At 39.9% G+C, this 19829-nt stretch overlaps 2 protein-coding genes across 10 annotated transcripts in view; one reads left to right on the top strand and one right to left on the bottom strand.

The window, feature by feature from the left end:
• Positions 1 to 19829, top strand: part of SNX21 (sorting nexin family member 21) — a 120414-nt gene that overhangs the window by 47895 nt on the left and 52690 nt on the right. The window lies entirely within an intron of this gene.
• TNNC2 (troponin C2, fast skeletal type) overlaps positions 1 to 19829 on the bottom strand; it is a 72943-nt gene that overhangs the window by 20079 nt on the left and 33035 nt on the right. Inside the window, exon 1 of one of the 4 annotated variants that reach the window (XM_056549773.1) lies at positions 15741 to 15802. The exons of 2 other annotated variants lie outside the window; for them this stretch is intronic. In XM_056549773.1, the coding sequence (XP_056405748.1) occupies positions 15741 to 15779 (39 nt within the window). In that variant the 5' untranslated portion in view covers positions 15780 to 15802. Of the gene's footprint in view, positions 1 to 2568; positions 2966 to 15740; positions 15803 to 19829 lie in introns of those variants that run through there. One more of the 4 variants, XM_056549772.1, reaches the window with a different exon arrangement.

The raw sequence follows: 19829 nt of genomic DNA, 5'->3' as shown, positions 1-19829 counted from the left end.
CTGGAGGTCCGCAGGTTGAAGACCACTGCAGTATAGTCTCAAGCAAGAAACATAACAGCTTGACGGGTTTCATTGGCCACTTAAAGGGGTACTCCGGTGGAAAACATTTTTTTTTTCATGTACTTGTGCCAGAAAGTTAAACAGATTTGTAAATGACTTCTATTAAAAAAATCTTAATCCTTCCAGTACTTATTAGCTGCTATATGCTACAGAGGAAATTCTTCTCTTTTTGAATTTCTTTTTTGTCTTGCCCACAGTGCTCTCTGCTGACACCTGATGTACGTATCAGAAACTGTCCGGAGCAGGAGAAAATCCCCATAGCAAACCTATGCTGCTCTGGACATTTCCTAACACGGACAGAGGTGTCAGCAGAGAGCACTGTGGACAAGACAAAAAAGAAATTCAAAAAGAAAAGAATTTCTTCTGTAACATACAGCTGCTAATCAGTACTGGAAGGATTAAGATTTTTAAATACAAGTAATTTACAAATCTGTTTAACTTTCTGGCACAAGTACATAAAAAATAAAAAAAATAAAAATGTTTTTCACCGGAGTACCCCTTTAAGTGGCCAATGAAACCCGTCAAGCTGTTATGTTTCTTGCTTGAGACTATATTGCAGTGGTCTTCAACCTGCGGACCTCCAGATGTTGCAAAACTACAACTCCCAGCATGCCCGGACAGCCGTTTGCTGTCCGGGCATGCTGGGAGTTGTAGTTTTGCAACATCTGGAGGTCCGCAGGTTGAAGACCACTGCCATATAGTCTCAAGCAAGAATCCTATGGGGTTTTATGGTGGGATATACAACCCCGCACTTAGAGGAGGTCACCCAACATTTCTACTTCATAGTAAGTACGGAAAACACAGGGCACAAAATAATGTTCAATGGTGGAACATTCTGGCTTCATGAAACAAACCCCAATGGCCACGTTCTCATGATTTTATGATTTTACGGGGCTCGTATGTCAGAAAATCTTCAGAAAGATATTCCGACCTGTACCATAGCGTCCCCACGGTGGGGTAATAGACCTCAACAGAACAAGTATAGTCTACTACGCTTTCAGATAGATAGATAGATAGATATGAGATAGATAGATAGATAGATATGAGATCGATATGAGATAGATAGGTATGAGATAGATAGATATGAGATAGATAGATATGAGATAGATAGATAGATAGGAGATAGATAGATAGATATGAGATAGATAGATATGAGATAGATAGATATGAGATAGATAGATATGAGATAGATAGATATGAGATAGATAGATATGAGATAGATATGAGATAGATATGAGATAGATATGAGATAGATATGAGATAGATATGAGATAGATAGATATGAGATAGATAGATATGAGATAGATAGGAGATAGATAGATATGAGATAGATAGATATGAGATAGATAGATAGATAGATATGAGATAGATAGATATGAGATAGATAGATAGATATGAGATAGATAGATATGAGATAGATAGATAGATAGATAGATATGAGATAGATAGATATGAGATAGATAGATAGATATGAGATAGATAGATATGAGATAGATAGATAGATAGATATGAGATAGATAGATATGAGATAAATAGATAGATATGAGATAGATAGATAGATATGAGATAGATAGATATGAGATATAGATATGAGATAGATAGATATGAGATAGATAGATATGAGATAGATAAATAGATAGATAGATATGAGATAGATAGATGGATATGAGATAGATAGATAGATAGATAGTTATGAGATAGATAGATATGAGATAGATAGATAGATATGAGATAGATAGATATGAGATAGATAGATAGATATGAGATAGATAGATAGATATGAGATAGATATGAGATAGATAGATATGAGATAGATAGATAGATAGATAGATATGAGATAGATAGATATGAGATAGATAGATATGAGATAGATAGATAGATATGAGATAGATGGATAGATATGAGATAGATATGAGATAGATAGATAGATATGAGATAGATAGATATGAGATAGATAGATATGAGATAGATATGAGATAGATATGAGATGGATAGATAGATAGATATGCGATAGATAGATAGATATGAGATAGATATGAGATAGATAGATAGATATGAGATAGATATAGATAGATATGAGATAGATAGATAGATATGAGATAGATATAGATAGATAGATATGAGATAGATAGATAGATAGATAGATATGAGATAGATAGATAGATATGAGATAGATAGATATGAGATAGATAGATATGAGATAGATAGATATGAGATAGATAGATATGAGATAGATAGATATGAGATAGATATGAGATAGATATGAGATAGATAGATATGAGATAGATATGAGATAGATAGATATGAGATAGATAGATATGAGATAGATATGAGATAGATAGATATGAGATAGATAGATATGAGATAGATATGAGATAGATAGATATGAGATAGATATGAGATAGATAGATATGAGATAGATATGAGATAGATAGATAGATAGATAGAATAGGTAAATTTAACCCTGTAATGGCCCATACACAATATGAAAACTGCGCCCGGAATTACCAAGAGGAAATTCTGTGTGGATTCCAGTTGCAGCAGACTCCCCTTCATTTCAATAGGATTTCACTGCACAGTTCACATTGCAAAATTTCCGCGGTGGAATGTCCGCCTTGGAAATTCAGGAATCCGGATTACGCTGACAGAATGAACATTCTTTCGGAGAAATTCTGCGGCGGGACTCAAAGGAATTTTTTTATTCCAGACACGGTTAAATAAGCGCCAATTACGGGTCGTGCCAATTCTTTGAATGCGAAGTGGAATTCCCCTCGGAATAACTTTTAGGTTCCCGTTCACACTGTGCACTCGTCGCCTGGAGATATACATATATGCAGAGCATCTTTGACTGCGCAGATAGGTGTCGTCCCCTTTGATGGAAACGCAGTCCGCGTTTGGAATTTGGCCAAAAGGATAAACATGACCAAGGAAAAGTCGACCAGTTGCCCCTAGCAACCAATCAGATCGCTGCTTTCATTTTTAAAAAGGCCTTTTGAAAAATGAAAGAAGCGATCTGATTGGTTGCTAGGGGCAACTGGTCGACTTTTCCTTTGCACAGGTTTTGATAAATCTAACCCTGTTTCTCAACCAGTGTGCCTCCAGCTGTTGCAAAACTACATCTCTCAGCATGTTGGATTATATAGTAGTATATAGTATAGGTCAGTGTTTCCCAATCAGGAGTGCCTCCAGCTGTTGCAAAACTACAACTCCTAGCATGTTGGACTATATAGTAGTATATAGTATAGGTCAGTGTTTCCCAACCAGGAGTGCCTCCAGCTGTTGCAAAACTACAACTCCCAGCATGTTGGACTATATAGTAATATATAGTATAGGTCAGTGTTTCCCAACCAGGGGTGCCTCCAGCTGTTGCAAAACTACAACTCCTAGCATGTTGGATTATATAGTAGTTTATAGTATAGGTCAGTGTTTCCCAACCAGGGGTGCCTCCAGCTGTTGCAAAACTACAACTCCTAGCATGCCCGGACAGCCGTTGGCTGTCCGGGCATGCTGGGAGTTGTAGTTTTGCAACAGCTGGAGGCACACTCGTTGGAAAATACTGATATAGACACTCAATGACCAGATCTGTTTTCGGGTATTCACATCTCTCTACCCAACCTTCTCCGCCAATAAATTGTCACATAACTCAGACTGGGATTTCACACTTGGAATCGGACTCCCGGGCAGAAGGACGACCAGATTTACACGTAGCGGTATTTTTTTTTGTAGAATACCGTCTGCATTGTAGCAAATTCCTGTTATGGAGTTCCCTATTTATAAGCCATTCCAGGATTACTACATGAAAAGAATTTTACCGGTTTGGGGGCGGTTGTAAATATCCTTCATCCATATGTAAAGGCAAATATTTCAGTATTTCTACAGCTTCTCAGAAGGGTCATATGAGAGTTTAGGGATGTTCCGATACTGACAATCCTGTCCCATCCCGTCCCCAAGAGTAAAACAGAGGAGTCTTATGTAAGTCTATGGGATTTTGGGTACGTTTCCTGATTGCGTTACTCTCGGGCTGCAGAGATATGAAGATGTTGGGGATATGAGGGCAGGATATGGGGACAAGATATGAGGTCGGGATATGAGGATGCGATATGGGGTCTGGAAATAAGGACCGGATATAAGGTCAGGATATGAGGGCAGGATATGGGGACAAGATATGAGGTCGGGATATGAGGATGCGATATGGGGTCTGGAAATAAGGACGGGATATAAGGTCAGGATATGAGGGCAGGATATGGGGACAAGATATGAGGTCGGGATATGAGGATGCGATATGGGGTCTGGAAATAAGGACGGGATATAAGGTCAGGATATGAGGGCAGGATATGGGGACAAGATATGAGGTCGGGATATGAGGATGCGATTTGGGGTCTGGAAATAAGGACGGGATATAAGGTCAGGATATGAGGGCAGGATATGGGGACAAGATATGAGGTCGGGATATGAGGATGCGATATGGGGTCTGGAAATAAGGACCGGATATAAGGTCAGGATATGAGGGCAGGATATGGGGACAAGATATGAGGTCGGGATATGAGGATGCGATATGGGGTCTGGAAATAAGGACGGGATATAAGGTCAGAATATGAGGTCAGGAAATGAGGACTGGATATGAGGACGGGATATGAGGACAAGATATGAGGATGGGATATGGGGTCTGGAAATAAGGACGGGATATAAGGCCAGGATATGAGGTCGGGATATGAGGATGCGATATGGGGTCTGGAAATAAGGACGGGATATAAGGTCAGGATATGAGGGCAGGATATGGGGACAAGATATGAGGTCGGGATATGAGGATGCGATATGGGGTCTGGAAATAAGGATGGGATATAAGGTCAGGATATGAGGTCAGGAAATGAGGACTGGATATGAGGACGGGATATGAAGACTGGATATGAGGTCGGGAAATGAGGACAAGATATGAGGATGGGATATGGGGTCTGGAAATAAGGACGGGATATAAGGCCAGGATATGAGGTCGGGAAATGAGATTGGGAAATGAGGACGGGATATGAGGACGGGATATGAGGACGGGATATGAGGACGGGATATGAGGACTGGATATGAGGATGGGATATGAGGATGGGATATGAGGACTGGATATGAGGATGGGATATGAGGATGGGATATGAGGACTGGATATGAGGATGGGATATGAGGATGGGATATGAGGATGGGATATGAGGACTGGATATGAGGACAGGAAATAAGTTTGGGATTTGAGGGCAAGATATGGAGACAAGATATGAGGTCGAGATATGAGGATGCAATATGGGGTCTGGAAATAAGGACGGGATATAAGGCCAGGATATGAGATGGGTATATGAGGACGAGATATGAAGATGGTATATAAGGACGGAATATAAGGATAGGATAGGAGGACAAGATATATGAGGACAAGATATAAGGACAGGATATGAGGACAAGATATAAGGATGGTATATGAGGACAGGATATGAGGACGTGATATAAGGTTGGAATATGAGGATGGGATATAAGGTTGGGATATGAGGACAGGATATAAGGATGGGATATGTGGACAGAAAAAAAGGTTGGTATATGAGGACGGGATATGAGGACGGGATATGAGGTTGGGAAAGGAGACAAGATGTGAGGACGAGAAATCAGATTGAGATATGAGGGTGGGAAATAAGAACTGAGATATGAGGTTTAGCTATGAGGTCGGGAAATAAGGACGGGATATGAGGACGAGATATGAGGTCGGGATATAAGCACTAGAATATGAGGTTTGGCTGTGAGGTCGGGAACTAAGGATGGGATATGGGGTCGGGATATTGGGACGGGATGCGAGGACAAGAACGTCATTTTTGCTTTTCCTTTCCCACAAGGTTTAGGTAGTAAGATCAGGAAAAGCTGGGTACTCTACACATTTATAATAAACTGACTGTTGATCAGAAGTATGGGGTTTCAGAAGCTGCCCCCTATATACTATTTACTATATACGACTCTCCTGGTCGGCCCATAGGTTTATAATATAAGAGATTTAAGAAGATCCCAAAACTTCTTATACCCAGCTATAAATAGAGGAGCGGACACCTGTTGCCCCCTTGTGTAAAACGCAGCTGTTCTTCACTAGGAATAGAAGTGACAGACATAAGATGCTCCCCCCCCCATTACCCCAAACCTTTGCCCCCCTCTCCCACTGCTCGAACATCAAAGCACAGGGCAGATGGCACTACTTCATGGTGGGACTATCGGGTTGCTGTCAGAATGTCCATGAAAGTAGAAGCAGAGCATAAGCTGTCAGCATGACGGTATACTTAATGTGTCCCAGGCAGTGTAAGGGTTAAAGGCGCGCTGGAGAGAGGGAACATTATAATGAAAGGTTTTTTAGTCATTTTCACGATGACTATGTGTGCCCCCCTTTATGTGGTCCGTGCCTCTCGCTGCTCCTGTCATTGGTGGTTTCTCTATGTGTGGCCCCGGTTTTGTTTTTTTTAGGTAAATATAGAACTCTTGTATAATGTTAAAAAAATCTCCATTTTGGCCCAAAAAACAGTCTGTCCTATGATCTGACCAGAAATGGAGAATTTGTATAAAAGAAACCCCCCCCAAAAAAAATGACCGCAACAGAGGCGCTTTAGGTGGGCTGCTAATTTGTAAAGACACCTACAGATTCCATCTTGGGGTTAGCTTGCCTACAGGCAAGAAATGTAATCTGTAGGTGTCTTTACAAATTAGCTGCCCACCTAAAGCGCATTTTAAAGGGGTACTCCGGTAGAGAACAATTTATTTTAAATCAACTTGTGTCAGAAAGTTAAACAGATTTGTAAATTACTTCTATTAAAAAATCTTAATCCTTCCAGTACTTACCAGCTGCTGTTTCTTTTCCTTTTTGAATTTCTTTCCAGTCTGACCACAGTGCTCTCTGCTGACACCTCTGTCCATGTCAGGAACTGTCCAGAGCAGGAGAGGTTTGCTATGGGGATTTGCTTCTACTCTGGACAGTTCCTGACATGGACAGAGGTGTCAGCAGAGAGCACTGTGGTCAGACAGAAAGGAAATGCAAAAAGAAAAGAACTTCCTCTGTAGTATACAGCAGCTGATAAGTACTGGAAGGATTAAGATTTTTTTTTAATAGAAGTAATTTACAAATCCTTTAGATAAAGCTTTGAAGTTCCTTGGTAAATCCAGTGGACAGTCAAATGTAGTAGATGAACTTCATTCCAACAAAAGAATAATATAGAATTGACGGGTTTCGGGGTCCACAAACCCCTTCATCAGATACATCTAAACTACTTGCATAGTCTGCCAGAAGGAAGATCATAGAAGACGATCGCCAAAGCTGGCTGTGGAGCTGGTTAGTGAAGCTCTGGCTGCCATCTTGACTCATCGGACCCCTGCAGTCTTGCAAGACTGCGGACCACCCGCTTGACATATGCTGCATGTTCAAGGGGTACTCCGGTGAAAAAAAATTTTTTTTTCATATCAATTGGCTGCAGAAAGTTAAACAGATTTGTAAATGACTTCTATATAAACATTTTAATCCTTCCAGTACTTATCAGCTACTGTATGCTCCAGAAGAAGTTGTGTAGTTCTTTCCAGTCTGACCACAGTGCTCTCTGCTGACACCTCTGTCCATGTCAGGAACTGTCCAGAGCAGAAGAGGTTTGCTATGGGGATTTGCTTCTATTCTGGACAGTTCCAGAGATAGACAGAGGTGTCTGCAGAGAGCACTGTGATCAGACAGAAAAGAACAACTCAACTTCAGCAGGTGATAAGTACTGGTAGGATTAAGATTTTTTTTTTTTATAGAAGTAATTTAGAAATCTGTTTCCCTTTGTGGAACCCCTTTAAGTGTACAACATATATACCGCATGTAAACGGTTAATGGCGTACATCATCGGGATCACCCAGCTTTCCCAGTCTTCTGTAGAGCTCCAGTATGGCTGCTTTACCAGACAGATATTCTCTTCAGGAGATTGGGAAAGCTGGGTGCAAGAAGTGCATTCGGAGGAATGTGACATTTGCAGAAACAAAATCTGCCACATGTCCACCCTAATGAATCTGCATGAACAGAAACAATAAACTGCATAAAAAGGATAAAATATTTATTTAACAAATAATAATAATAGTAAATATTTCTTTATAATTGTTGTTGCAGCACAGATGCACAAAGCTCCCACAGATATACTGGGTCAATAGGTCCACTAGCTTCTAATACAGTGTTTTCCAACCAGGGTGCCTCCAGCTGTTGCAAAACTACAACTCCCAGCATGCCTTGAAAATAAAATGCACCACCGAATTTGAACATAGCTTAAAAACTGTGCTCCCCAACGTGTGGCTCTCCAGCTGTTGCCGAACTATAACATAATATAAGTAATATAATTCCCGTCATGATGGGGGGGGGGGGTGATTTTGGGACAGCTGGAATTCTATCCTTGAAAAAAAAGTAAATCTTGGGGGAAAAAAAAAAAAGGAAAAACAACGATAGAAACGTGCTAAAAATTACCAATAAAATAATGATCATGTGACTAATCGATAATCCTATATTATGAGTTATAACAAATTCTACAGCAATAAATAAATATATAAATAAATGTATAAATATATAAATAAAAAAATATATAAATAATAAATAAATATATAAATAAAAAAATATATTAATAAATAAAAAATAAATATATATATAAATAATAAATATATAAATAATAAATATATAAATAAATAAAATACCGTATATAAATAAATGTATAAATAATAAAAAAATATATAAATAAATAATAAATAAATATATAAATAAATGTATAAATATATAAATAAAAAAATATATAAATAATAAATAAATATATAAATAAAAAATAAAAAAATATATTAATAAATAAATATATGTATAAATAATAAATATATAAATAAAAAACATATAAATAAATAAAAATACCATATATAAATAAATGTATAAATATATAAATAAATAAATATATATATATATATATATATAAATAAATAATAAATAAATATATAAATAATAAATAAATAAATATATATATAAATAATAAATAAATTCTACAAGGCGCAGCTTTGCCTTTTCTGTCTAGATGGGTCATTTTTATTTTTGGTTATGGAGACTTGTAGATAGGTCCCACTTTTTAGGGACTCCTCACTTTTTAGAACGGTCTCTGTCCTGGAAGCCATGTGTCACTGCGGTGGATGGAGTCCAGGGGACGGCGGGGGGGGGTCTGTAAAATGCAGCTGTGCCGCTTGGAAAGCGCGAACATGTCTGAATGGAAGACGATACCTCCTAGAACCTTCACACGGAACCATCAGCTTGTCACAACACGTCACGTGGATCTCTCACCATCTGACTGAACCTTCCACCGTACACCCCTCAAACGCTAAAAGGGGTTATCAGGGATTAGAAAAACTTCTTCCAGAAACAGCGCCACTCTTGTCCTCAGTTTGCTTGTGGTATTGCAGCTTAGTTCCATTGAAGTGAATGGAGCCAAGTTGTAATACCTCATGCAACCTGAAAATAGGGGTGGCGCTGTTTTTGGACGAAGAAAAAAATGTCCTGTTAATAAAACCAACCTCACCAACAATAACCTGCGAATAACATCATCACCTACAGTGTCTGTCTGAAACGCGCTGTCTGCACCAGGTCATTCAGAATATGATGTCTGTCACCATGTTAAGGGAGATGCTGAAGCTTTATACCAGTGTTTCCCAACCAGGGTGTCTCCAGCTGTTGCAAAACTACAACTCCCAGCATGCCCGGACAGCCGTTGGCTGTCCGGGCATGCTGGGAGTTGTAGTTTTGCAACAGCTGGAGGCACCCTGGTTGGAAAACACTGCTTTATACTGAACCATACTATGCATTATAGAAGTCTTCAGCTTAAAGGGGTACTCCGGTGGAATATATATATTTTTTTTTATCAACTGGTGCCAGAAAGTTAAACAGATTTGTAAATGACTATTTACATTACTATAAAAAGCTTATGCAAGTTGTTTTAAGCTAGGCTATGAGTAAGGGAAAAAAGATCCAAAACCCGTTAGAATGTATTGGTGAGGTGTGTTTCTCCTATGATGGTGATTTTATTCAAGTCTTTGTTTGTTGTCATTATGTTTTCTTTTAGGTATAAAAGTTTATACCAGTTGATTTCAGCGAGGCTATGAGTAAGGGACAACAGATCCGAAACGTGAAATCGGTCTTTGGCTTTTGCCATTTTTTTCCTATGGATTAAAAAAAGAAAACACAACACTATACATATATATATATATATATATATATATATATATATATATATATATATATATAAACACACATAGTACCTTCTTGTTTTCATGTCTATGAGGACTGACCGGCACTACTTGCCCCAGTTAAAGGGGTACTCCGGTGGAAAACATTTTTTTCTAAATCAACTGGTGCAAGAAAGTTAAACAGATTTGTAACTGACTTCTATTAAAAAATCTTTACCCTTCCAGTACTTTTTAGCAGCTGTATGCTACAGAGGAAATTCTATTCTTTTTGAAAACATTTTTTTGTCTTGACCACAGTGCTCTCTGCTGACACCTGATGCCCATATCTGGAACTGTCCAGAACAGGAGAAAATCCCCATTGCAAACCTATGCTGCTCTGGAGAGTTCCTGACACGGACAGAGGTGTCAGCAGAGAGCACTGTAGACAGACAGAGAAGAAATTCAAAAATAAAAGAATTTTCTCTGTAGCATACAGCTACTAATAAGTACTGGAAGGGTAAAGATTTTTTTTAATGGAAGTCAGTTACAAATCTGTTTAACTTTCCTGCACCAGTTGATTTAGAAAAAAATGTTTTCCACCGGAGTACCCCTTTAACTGGGGCTAGTAGTGCTGGCCAGTCCTCATAGACATGAAAACAAGAAGGTACTATGTATGTATATATATATATATATATATATATATATATATATATATATGTGTATAGTGTTGTGTTTTTATTTTTGTTTTTTTTTAATCCATAGGAAAAAAATGGCAACAGCCAAAGACCGATTTCCCGTTTCGGATCTGTTGTCCCTTACTCATAGCCTCGCTGAAATCAACTGGTATAAACTTTTAGATCTAAAAGAAAACATAATGACAACAACCAAAGACTTGAACAAAATCACTATCATAGGAGAAACACACCTCGCCAATACATTCTAACGGGTTTTGGATCTGTTTTCCCTTACTCATAGCCTAGCTTAAAACAACTTGCATAAGCTTTTTATAACAAAAAGAAAAAAATTGCAACATCCAAAGACTTGAACAAAATCACATATCGTAAAAGAAAAGCACCAACCTCACCGATTCATACTAACAGTTTTCGGATCTGTTGTCCCTTACTCATAGGCTAGCTAAAATTAACTGGCCTTACCTTTATAAACCTAAAAGAAAAAAAAATGGCAACATCCAAAGACTTGAACAAAATTACTATCATAGGAGAAACGCACCTCACCAATACATACTAATGGGTTTCGGATCTGTTGTCCCCTTACTCATAGCCTATCCCAAATCAACTGGCATTACCTATTATATCTAAAAGAAAACAAATGTCAACATCCAAAGACTAACAAAATCACATATCGTAAGAGGAACGCATCGACCTCACCAAATCATACCAACACGTTTCGGATCTGTTATCCCTTACTCATAGCCTAGCTGAAATCAACTGGTATAACCTTTTTATACCTAAAAGAAAACATAATAACAACAACCAAAGACCTGAACAAAATCACTAACGCATCTCATCAATACATACTAATGGGTTTCGGATCTTTTGTCCCTTACTCATAGCTTAGCTAAAATTAACTGGCCTTACCTTTATAAACCTAAAAGAAAAAAAATGGCAACATCCAAAGACTTGAACAAAATTACTATCATACGAGAAACGCACCTCACCAATACATTCTAACGGGTCTCAGATCTGTTGTCCTTTACTCATAACCTATCTGAAATCAACTGTCATGACCTATTATACCTAAAAGAAAACTAAGGGCAACATCCATAGCCTATCTGAAATCAACTGGAATAACCTATTATATTTAAAAGAAAACAAATCCAAAGACTTGAACAATATTCAAATATCATAAAAGAAACGCACCAACCTCACTGATTCATACTAACAGTTTTCAGATCTCTTGTCCCTTACTCATAGCCTAGCTAAAATTAACTGGCCTTATCTTTTTATGACTAAAAGAAAACAAATGGCAACATCCAAAAAATTTTAAGAAAATCACTATTGTAGGGGAAACGCACCTCACCAATACATACCAGCAGCCAACGGCTGTCCGGGCATGCTGGGAGTTGTAGTTTTGCATAGCATTCAACTATAGAGACGTCCCATAGAGATGGCAGACAAGCATACAAGGGACTCCTGTTCTTAGGGGTGGGGTCCAAATGGTTGATCCCACAATATTCAGCTAGTTATCACCAATCCTGTGTATAGGAAATATCAAAAATTATCTTGGGATATCTCACGTAAGGCAAAGTTTTCACTGAAAAAAAAAAAAATCACAAAAAAATGCATCTTTTTAGGGTTTCTTTTGCTCTCCCAAGATGCAGTTTTTGTGTCGTTTAAATAAATAAATTATATTACTTAATTCATTAATATATATATATATATATATATATATATATATATATATTAATAGTTAAAATAATTTATTTAAAATATATAATAAATGTACATATTTTATTTATTTGTTTATTTATATATTTAAGTAAACTGCAGCCATTTTTTATATTGGGTCGATTCTCTTCACGGAAGCAACGCATGTAGTGAAGAACTTCTCTCTATAATACAGCTTCTAGAGAGACGTTCTTCACTACATGCGTTGCTTCCAGGAAGAGAATCGACCCCAAAAAAAAAAAATGGCCGTGGTTTAATTAAATATATAAATAAACAAATAAATAAAATATGTACATTTATTATATTTTTAAAATAAACTATTTTAATTATTAAAATATATGTATGTATATATATATGTATGTATATATATTTATATATATATATATATATATATATATATATATATATATATATGAATTAAATAATTTTTTTATTTCACAAAAACCTTGCCCCATTGACTTCGAAAGGTGCCAGATTCTGGCGCCATGCGTAAAGGCCAGCTGGAGGCACCCAGGTTGGGAAACACTGCTATAGAGCCTTGGTCTACAATCTGTGGATCTGCAGCTGCGGACCGGGCATGCTGGGAGTTGTAGTTTTGTAACAGCTGGAGGTACTCTCCTTGGGAAACACTGCTATAGAGCCTTGGTCTCCAATCTGTGGATCTGTAGCTGCGGCCCAGGCATGCTGGGAGTTGTAGTTGTGTAACAGCTGGAGGCACCCAGGTTGGGAAACACTGCTATAGAGCCTTAGTCTCCAATCTGTGGATCTGCAGCTGCGGTCCGGGCATGCTGGGAGTTGTAGTTGTGTAACAGCTGGAGGCACCCAGGTTGGGAAACACTGCTATAGAGCCTTAGTCTCCAATCTGTGGATCTGCAGCTGCGGTCCGGGCATGCTGGGAGTTGTAGTTGTGTAACAGCTGGAGGCACCCAGGTTGGGAAACACTGCTATAGAGCCTTAGTCTCCAATCTGTGGATCTGCAGCTGCGGTCCGGGCATGCTGGGAGTTGTAGTTTTGTAACAGCTGGAGCCACTCTCCTTGGGAAACACTGCTATAGAGCCTTGGTCTCCAATCTGTGGATCTGTAGCTGCGGTCCGGGCATGCTGGGAGTTGTAGTTGTGTAACAGCTGGAGGCACCCTACTTGGGAAACACTGCTATAGAGCCTTTGTCTCCAATCTGTGGATCTGCAGCTGTGGTCAGGGCATGCTGGGAGTTGTAGTTGTGTAACAGCTGGAGGCACCCTGGTTGAGAAACACTGCTTTAGATCCTTAGTCTCCAATCTATGGATCTGCAGCTGCGGTCCGGGCATGCTGGGAGTTGTAGTTGTGTAACAGCTGGAGGCACCCTACTTGGGGAACACTGCTATAGAGCCCTGGTCTCCAATCTGTGGATCTGCAGCTGCGGCCCCGGCATGCTGGGAGTTGTAGTTGTGTAACAGCTGGAGGCACCCTACTTGGGAAACACTGCTATAGAGCCTTTGTCTCCAATCTGTGGATCTGCAGCTGCGGTCCGGGCATGCTGGGAGTTGTAGTTGTGTAACAGCTGGAGGCACCCTGGTTGAGAAACACTGCTATAGAGCCCTGGTCTCCAATCTGTGGATCTGCAGCTGCGGTCCGGGCATGCTGAGAGTTGTAGTTGTGTAACAGCTGGAGGCACCCTGGTTGAGAAACACTGCTTTAGATGCTTAGTCTCCAATCTGTGGATCTGCAGCTGTGGGCCGGGCATGCTGGGAGTTGTAGTTGTGTAACAGCTGGAGGCACCCTGGTTGGGAAACACTGCTTTAGATCCTTAGTCTCCAATCTATGGATCTGCAGCTGCGGTCCGGGCATGCTGGGAGCTGTAGTTGTGTAACAGCTGGAGGCACCCTACTTGGGAAACACTGCTATAGAGCCCTGGTCTCCAATCTGTGGATCTGCAGCTGCGGTCCGGGCATGCTGGGAGTTGTAGTTGTGTAACAGCTGGAGGCACTCTCCTTGGGAAACACTGCTATAGAGCCTTGGTCTCCAATCTGTGGATCTGTAGCTGAGGCCCGGGCATACTGGGAGTTGTAGTTGTGTAACAGCTGGAGGCACCTTACTTGGGAAACACTGCTATAGAGCCTTGGTCTCCAATCTGTGGATCTGCAGCTGCTGTCCGGGCATGCTGGGAGTAGTAGTTGTGTAACAGCTGGAGGCACCCTGGTTGGGAAACACTGCTATAGAGCCCTGGTCTCCAATCTGTGGATCTGCAGCTGCGGTCCGGGCATGCTGGGAGCTGTAGTTGTGTAACAGCTGGAGGTCCACAGTTTGGAGACCTACGCGGGTAGGATTAAATGCATGTATTGCTATATAAAGAATGATATTATAACCCATAATAATCACCGTACAATGAAGCAGCCGCATGGGCCCTACCCATGTATTAGGAGGCCATCCCTTCTATTGCATACTTCACATAATACAGCAGTTGCAATGTTGTCACCTCGTATCCTCAATTCAGACAACCTATCGCTCCCGAGCCCTGACCTCTGCTTATTAGCATTGCTTTCTAATCACAGGAATCTACAGAATGCACCCAAATGTGACCCCCAAAATAATTAGGCCAACACCCCCTTATCCAATATCTGTCTAGAATTTTATATATTCAGATCAGTGTTTCCCTACCAGCGTGCCTCCAGCTGTTGCAAAACTACAACTCCCAGCATGCACGGACAGCCAACGGCTGTCCGGGCATGCTGGGAGTTGTAGTTTTGCAACAGCTGGAGGCACCCTGATTGGGAAACACTGTTATATATATGCGGTTTTATATCTATTATGATGCTTATTACTACTTAATGCACTCTGGGCTCCACACATCGCCCCAATACAAACATTGAACTTCACCACCGCTCATGTGGTCCACACACATAGCCCCATCAATAGGTCTAATTTTATTTTTAGCTCTACAACGCAGCACAGCAGAGCGAACTGGACCAGATGTAGCAGAGTTGAGTTCCATCAATAAATCTTATGTTTTGCGCTTTGCTCTACAACGCAGCAGAGCAAACTTGACCACATGTAGCAGAGCCGAGTTCCAACAATAAGTCTCACGTTGCCGTCAGCTCCACAACGCAGCAGGACGAACTCCATCGGATGTAGCAGAGCTGAGTTTGTCGGGAGTTGACGTACTAAAGGGTACAAATGAAGAGGAAGAACAAGGTCCTGCGCAGCAATTGAAGCAGATTGTGCGGTTTATTTAAATCACACACACAGAACGCAAAACAAACATGGCAGTGACGCATTTCGGCCGGGTGCCACCGGCCGAAACGCGTCACTGCCATGTCTGTTTTGTGTTCCACGCGTGTGATTTAAATAAACCGCACAATCTGCTTCAATTGCTGCGCAGGACCTTGTTCTTCCTCTTCATCGCTATTCTGATTTGAAGTCCGCACCTTTCCGTGTCGCAGTTGGTCTGTATCGGGAGAGCTGACCTGCATCTTTCTCTTCTTGCTAAAGGATACAGTAACAAAGGAGGCTATAGGAGCGAATCCAGCTCTGCTACGTTTCATTGAAAAGGAAAATCCAACCAATAACACAGGGGGACAATTGACAGTCATAGAAAAAAGAAAGCCAGCACTGCTCACCTGTCCCAGCGCCCTATCCTTATCAATGTGGAAGGAAGCATGGAGAGGCAATTCAAAATAAACCCGCTCCGAAATCAATGAAAATCTTTAATACATTAAAAATTATTATTATTACTTTTTTTTTAGACAGCCAATATGTCACCGACGCGTTTCGGACGTAGCATGCATCCTAAATGTGTCGTCGATATACCGGCTTTATTGATTAATAAAGTATTGAAGATTTTACATCTAATTTATGACCGGGCACCATCAATAGATCTTAACACCCAAAATATTAGCCTATATTAATTCATTAATATTCATATATTAAAATGGTTTAATATATGATTTTTTTAAATTCATCAACAGTAGTGGTGTCCAAAGACGCCGATCCTTCATTGACCAATAGTCTCACAGTTAAAGGGGTATTCCATAAAAAAAAACTATATATATATATATATATATATATATATATATATATATATATATATATATAATCATATATATTTTCACAAAAAAAAAAAAAAAGGATTTCAGCAATTTTTTTTACCATATTTTTGAGGATTTTTTTTATTGTACATTTAAAGGGGTATTCCAGGAAAAAACTTTTTTTTTTATCCATGAACTGGCTCCAGAAAGTTAAACAGATTTGTAAATTACTTCTATTAAAAATCTTAATCCTTCCAATAATTATCAGCTGATGAAGTTGAGTTGTTCTTTTCTGTCTGGCAACAGTGCTCTCTGCTGACATCTCTGCTTGTCTCGGGAACTGCACAGAGTAGAAAAGGTTTTTTATGGGGATTTGCTTCTACTCTGGACAGTTCCCGAGACAGGTGTCATCAGAGAGCACTTAGACAGAAAAGAACAACTCAACTTCAGCAGCCAATAAGTACTGAAAGGATTATTTTTTTTTATAGAAGCCATTTACAAATCTGTTTAACTTTCTAGAGCCAGTTGATATGTAAAAAAAAAGTTCTCCTGGATAACCCCTTTAAAAAACACCGGGAGCTCGAGTCACGGCCGCGTTAGTCAGAAAATAATTTCCATCTGAGACACAGTTGTTCTTCACCAAAGGTCAGCAGGATGGAAAATTGCCAGTGAATCGAGACACTTCCTTGTAGGAACCTCTGTTAATATGGGGGGAGAACATTCTACTGTATTCAATCAATAGACGGAAAACAGTGGGAACCATTTAAGGACAACAGGATGGGAAATCTGAAAAATCGCCATGAATCTAATCACTTCCTTGTAGGTATCTCCGTTACCATTGAGGAGAACATTCTACAGAATTCAATCTATAGGAGGACATTTTTGGAAAACAGTGGGAACCATTGGATGAAAATTCACCAGTAAATCTAGACCCTTCCTTAAAGGATCCTCCATTTAACATTGGGGAAGAACATTCTACCATATTTATTCTATAGGAGAACATAGTTGGAAAACAGTGGGAACCCGGTCAGCAGGATGGAACTTTACCAGTGAATCCAGACACTTCCTTGTAGGAACCTTCATTAACATTGAATACGGTAGAATGATCTCCCCCAATTTATAGAAAGAGTTGGAAAATAGCGGGGGAATCTAGGCACCTGCTTATAGGAACCTCCGTTTATAGGGGGGGGGGGGGTGGAACATTCTACCATATTCAATCTGTAGGAGAAAATTAAATGGGAACCATTAAATGAAAAATCACCTGTGAAACTAGACACTTCCTTGTAGGTATCTCAGTTACTATTGAGGAGAACATTCTACCGTATTTAATCTATGGAAGGAAATTCTTGGAAAACACTGGGAACCATTGGATGAAAAATTACCAGTAAATCTAGACACTTCCTTGTAGGAACCTCCGTTGAAATTGGGGAAGAACATTTTACAGTATTTAATCTATAGGAGGAAATTGTTAGAAACTGGTGGAAACCATTGAATGAAAAATTACCAGTAAATCTAGACACTTTTTTGTAGGAACCTCCGTTAACATCAAGGACAACATTCTGCTGCATTCAATCTATATGCGGAAATTGTTGGAAAACTATGGGAACCATCAGATAAAAAAAAAAATACCAGTAAATCTAGGCAATTCCTTGTAAGAACATTCTACGGTATTCAATGTATAGGAGGAAATTGTTGGAAACTGGTGGAAACCATTGAATGAAAAATTACCAGTAAATCTAGGCAATTCCTTGTAGGAACATTCTACAGTATTCAATCTATAGGAGGAAATTGTTGGAAAATTGGGAACCATTGGATTAAAAATTTACCAGTAAATCTAGACACTTTCCTGTAGGAACCTCCGTTAAAATTGGGGAAGAACATCCTACAGTATTCAATCTATATAGGTGGAAATTCTTGGAAAACGGTAGAAACCATTGGATGAAAATTCACCAATGAATCGAAACACTTCCATTACATAACATTGAGGAAAAAACATTATTCAATCTAATTGTTGGAATATGGTGGGAACATTCAATGTAACCCAATGAATTTCCCATCAGTAACTGTCAGGGACCGTGCGGACTTTCCTGATGACGAGAGTTATTTCAGCAATGACTAATGGCTGAGTCCACCAGGGACTATTCATTACAGCAAAGCGTGTTACTGTGGATACCGAGGCCAATTTTGCAAACAGTAAGACGTACCTCCCCCCCTACAACCACCACCAACACCACCATCACTTCAGCACCCAGTTCACATAGGTATAATCCAAAGGTCACTTACCATCTTGGAGGGTCCTCCTAATGCCTGTAGGGGGAGGGGGAAAAAAAACCACAGACAGGCAGGAGGTATCTGCTAGCTCCTCGGTACAGACACCCAAAGATTCCTCCTTAAAGAGTCGCCTCTAATTTGTACTGTGCCCATTCACACACCTGCTCCCACTTCTGCCCTGATTGGATGCCACTAGCTATAGCAACCCCCCATTCCCAATCCTATGCCAGCTGACCCCTGATTGGAGGGACGGGCATTTTACCAAATTTAGCCTGTGTCGTAGAAAAAGGGGGGCCCAACACAAAAATAAAAAAAAGACCAGGTAAAAAAAAAAAAGTAGGGTAGGGAGGGGTCGGTGACGAGTAGGAACACATGGTCCTCTTCTTACTGTAAATAGTTAATGGGAATTTCCAGGACTTGCTATTCCCCCCCCCCTGGCTCTTGCTTTCTTTCTCACTTTAAACAAGCCCCCCCCCTCTCCCCCCAATTGACAGATCTGGAGCCCCCTGGATTTATGACAAGGGCTCGGAGGGCCAGAGAAGAATAAGTATCAGATGACCCCACAGCCCCTTCCACCAGGCAACCGATTAGAAATAGAAGCAGCTGCGAACGTGACAAGCCATGGCACAATCTACGTCAAGGCATCTCGTACCAGTACCATCTATTGCTAGATACCCAATGCCAGTATGTACCCAAACGATGACCCTCCAGCTGCTGCAAAACTATGACTCCTAGCATGCCCGGACAGCCTTCGGCTGTCCGGGCATGCTAGGAGTCATAGTTTTGCAACAGCTGAAGAGGCACCGGATGGGGAACACCGATTTAGGGTTGATAGCGTGCAAAAAAGTCCAAGTAATATGCGCAGAGTTACTATACA

This window comes from Hyla sarda, chromosome 13 (genome assembly GCF_029499605.1).
Source record: "Hyla sarda isolate aHylSar1 chromosome 13, aHylSar1.hap1, whole genome shotgun sequence".
NCBI lineage: Eukaryota > Metazoa > Chordata > Amphibia > Anura > Hylidae > Hyla > Hyla sarda.
The sequence above is the reverse complement of the archived record's forward strand: the minus strand, read 5'-3'. Positions and strand labels throughout refer to the sequence as shown.